General features: G+C 35.9%; 1 protein-coding gene across 1 annotated transcript; it reads left to right on the forward strand.

Annotated features, from left to right (window-relative positions):
• Positions 1 to 635: 635 nt before the first annotated feature.
• LOC123252926 (olfactory receptor 1019) lies at positions 636 to 1,568 on the forward strand. Its single transcript, XM_044682174.1, has one exon. It carries the CDS (start codon positions 636 to 638, stop codon positions 1,566 to 1,568), a length of 933 nt encoding a protein of 310 aa, XP_044538109.1.
• Positions 1,569 to 3,400: the final 1,832 nt, after the last annotated feature.

The raw sequence follows: 3,400 nt of genomic DNA on the forward strand, positions 1-3,400 counted from the left end.
TAAGAAGTGAGAAAATATCCAGAAAGAACACAATTAAAATCTCACCTAATTATGACAATAAGGGGTGTTCAGAATATCCTGTGGTGCCTTTCCATTGACATTATATCTTGCTCTCCAGAAATTCTGATATATATTATGGTTAAGATTCCCTTTTATGTGCATGTACAATGGAATTCTCTATATTAATATATTTTCCATTATTTTTTTCCATTTCAGAGCAAGGTGCTAGTAACTAGAAATAACATTCACCTAATGGTGAAGACAGATGCCCAATCAAGACAAAGTACCCAGTATCATGTAATCAGACTTTGCATCATTGTCTTCAGAACATCAATTTAAATATATGAGATACATCTTCCATCACTTATAATGCTTACTTTGTTCATCTTTTCTTAGCAATAGAGAAGATCTATCTGATCTCTATCCACTGTATCACCTCACATTATTCTCACAGAGGATTCAAATTGGCAAATTATTTTGAAATCAGTCTTGTCCAACTATCTATCCAATGAAGGAACTCCCCCTATAGGATTCCTGATAAGGTTAGCATCTCACTTCTGCTTAAGCACTTCCAGTGATTTGAAGCCTATAATATTTATCCTTAACCCCAAACTGGGTGTCTACCAACTCAACAGATGGATAAAGGAAATCGTTCAGTTGTGACAGAATTTATTTTTATGGGCATAACTCAGGACCCACAGCTGCAGATTATCTTCTTTGTGGTGTTTCTTACTGTCTACCTGATCAATGTAGTTGGCAATGTTGGCATGATTATCTTGATCGTGATGGATGCACAACTTCACACGCCCATGTATTTTTTCCTTTGCAATCTGTCCCTCGTGGATCTTGGCTACTCATCTGCCATTGCTCCCCGAATGTTGGCAGATTTTCTGACCCAGCGCAAGGTCATCTCCTTCTCCAGCTGTGCTACACAATTTGCCTTCTTTGTTGGATTTGTGGATGCTGAATGTTATGTTTTGGCTGCCATGGCATATGATCGTTTTGTGGCTATCTGCCGCCCACTTCACTATAGCACTATGATGTCTAACCGGATCTGCCTTGTGCTTACGGTGGGATCCTACTTTGCTGGACTGGTAAGTTTGGTAGCCCATACTTCACTCACATTCAGTCTAGATTACTGTGGTTCTAACATCATCAACCATTTCTTCTGTGAAATCCCACCACTCCTAGCTCTCTCTTGCTCAGACACTTACATCAGTGAAATCTTACTCTTCAGCTTGTGTGGCTTCATTGAATTCAGTACCATCCTCATCATATTTGTTTCCTATGCTTTCATCCTGATTGCCATCCTGAGAATCAGCTCCAATGAAGGTCGGCTCAAAGCTTTTTCCACCTGTGGATCCCACCTCACTGGTGTCACCCTGTTCTATGGAACAGTCATGTTCATGTATCTTAGGCCAACATCCACCTACTCCCTGGACCAAGACAAATGGGCATCTGTGTTCTATACTGTAATCATTCCCATGTTAAACCCTATTATTTACAGTTTGAGAAATAAGGATGTGAAAGCTGCTTTCAAAAAAGTGATCATCAGGAAATCTCAATAATAAGAATAAAAAATAGAGACAAAATGTTGCTTGAGACTTTGAATATAGGAGCAGGAAGAGACCAAGTAGATTTTTCAGTAATGCTATACAAGGACTGAGCTTCATACCTTTGGGTAGGAATTAGTATAATTGCTAAATGAGTCTTGAAATCTGGAAGCTGTGTGACAACATGATAGATGGAGTGAAGTGTTTCTGCTGGCAGAAATTTTGTTTTTGTTATATTAGAAAATTAAGATAAACTGAAAGGTTCAACATATAATCAACTCAATAGTTAGGCTAGCAATAGACAATAAATTGAGTCAATGGACTCTCTCAAAGACCAAAGACCCTGGGTTAGGGTCAATAGATTCTTTTATAACAATTAACAAGATGACAGAGTAAAAGCTTAAGCAATCATGGTGTTTTTTTGATTGGCTACTGTTGACATAAAATTGAGATTATATCATTTGAATGTCCCCCAAAAGGGGATTATGAACATTTTTGATATAACTTAAATATCCAAATGAAAGCAAATGATGATTTATAGAGACATCTAAAATACAAAATTAGAACATGAATACCTGAGAAAGTTATGGTGCTATGAGATTAGATAATGCCCATAGAGGTGACATGACTTGTCTAAGGTCACAAGGTTTATAATTGTAATAGCCAGCCCTTAAACACAGGTATCCTCACTCAAAAACCAGTACTTTGTTCTACTCAAGAATAGAAAAAAATGGAATGGAATGAACACTTTTAAGCATAAGTGTTGTGGTGCCATGGATCAAGTGTATAATTTCTAGTAAGAGAACCTTACTTAGAATCCTTTATATGACACATATGCTGCCTCTATGTCTCTAGGCAAATCAAGCCAATTTTCTAAGTATCCTATCTCAAATATGATTGGACTTGGGAGTAGGATGGGAGGGATAGACGAGGTAATTTTCTAAATTCCCCTTCAACTCTAAATCTATTAAAGCAGTGTGGTACAAAGGGAAAAAATAATACCTATGTTAAAATTCTGAAAGTAATCTTAGAGCTTAAGTTCAACTTAATAATTTTAAATATAAGAAAACTTAGGCCCTCAGATATTAAATGACTTTCCTATGGTTGGAGATACAAGTGTCAGGATTTAAATATAAGTTTGTTTTGTTTTGTTTTTCACTTTAATACTTTGTCCATTAAGTCACCACACTATGTTCTCATGGGTGGAAAGAAAATAATAAAAGTAATTAGGAATTGCCATCCAAGATGAGCAAGGAGAAAAGCAGAAATCATCTCTGAATATTATTTGCTCAAGAACCAGGTCTAAATGCCAGGGTCCTAAGAGGACTGAGGGAGTGGATAGCTAGAAGGTGATGAAGTAGAAAGATCTTGAAAAAAGGGAAAGATTCTATGGAATTAAAGGACAAATATCATTAGGGGAGAATAGAGTCTTCCATCTGCAAGTGAACTTTTTTTCAAGTTCTAGAAAAAATATAGAGTATATTATTATAAAGGTTATTAGTGAATATCTAGAAATGGAACTGGTATTCTCAAAATCAATTTCTTCAATACCTTTTCATGACTAATCATCATAAGGACAAACCACATTTCCAGAGAAACCAATGAAGATATGTAGTATTCACCTCTAGAACAAAAAGGGGTAAGTTTGGTAAAATTCTTGGACATGGGCAATGCAGTAATCTTTTTTAAGGGGCAAGGTTTGACTTTTATTTCAAGGGTATTCTTTTTTCAATGGAGAGTGGGGAAATGGGAGAGATAATTGTTATTTAATTAGGAAATTAAAAAAGAATTAGAAATAAAGTTCAACCAAACCACCTAACATTTCCAAAAAGTCTGTTAGTATATGA

This window comes from Gracilinanus agilis, chromosome 6, assembly GCF_016433145.1.
Source record: "Gracilinanus agilis isolate LMUSP501 chromosome 6, AgileGrace, whole genome shotgun sequence".
Taxonomy (NCBI): Eukaryota; Metazoa; Chordata; class Mammalia; order Didelphimorphia; family Didelphidae; genus Gracilinanus; species Gracilinanus agilis.

What these genes read in the sequence shown, in the direction of transcription:
- LOC123252926 (XM_044682174.1), top strand. Translation starts at nt 636, where the DNA reads ATGGATAAAGGAAATCGTTCAGTTGTGACAGAATTTATTTTTATGGGC.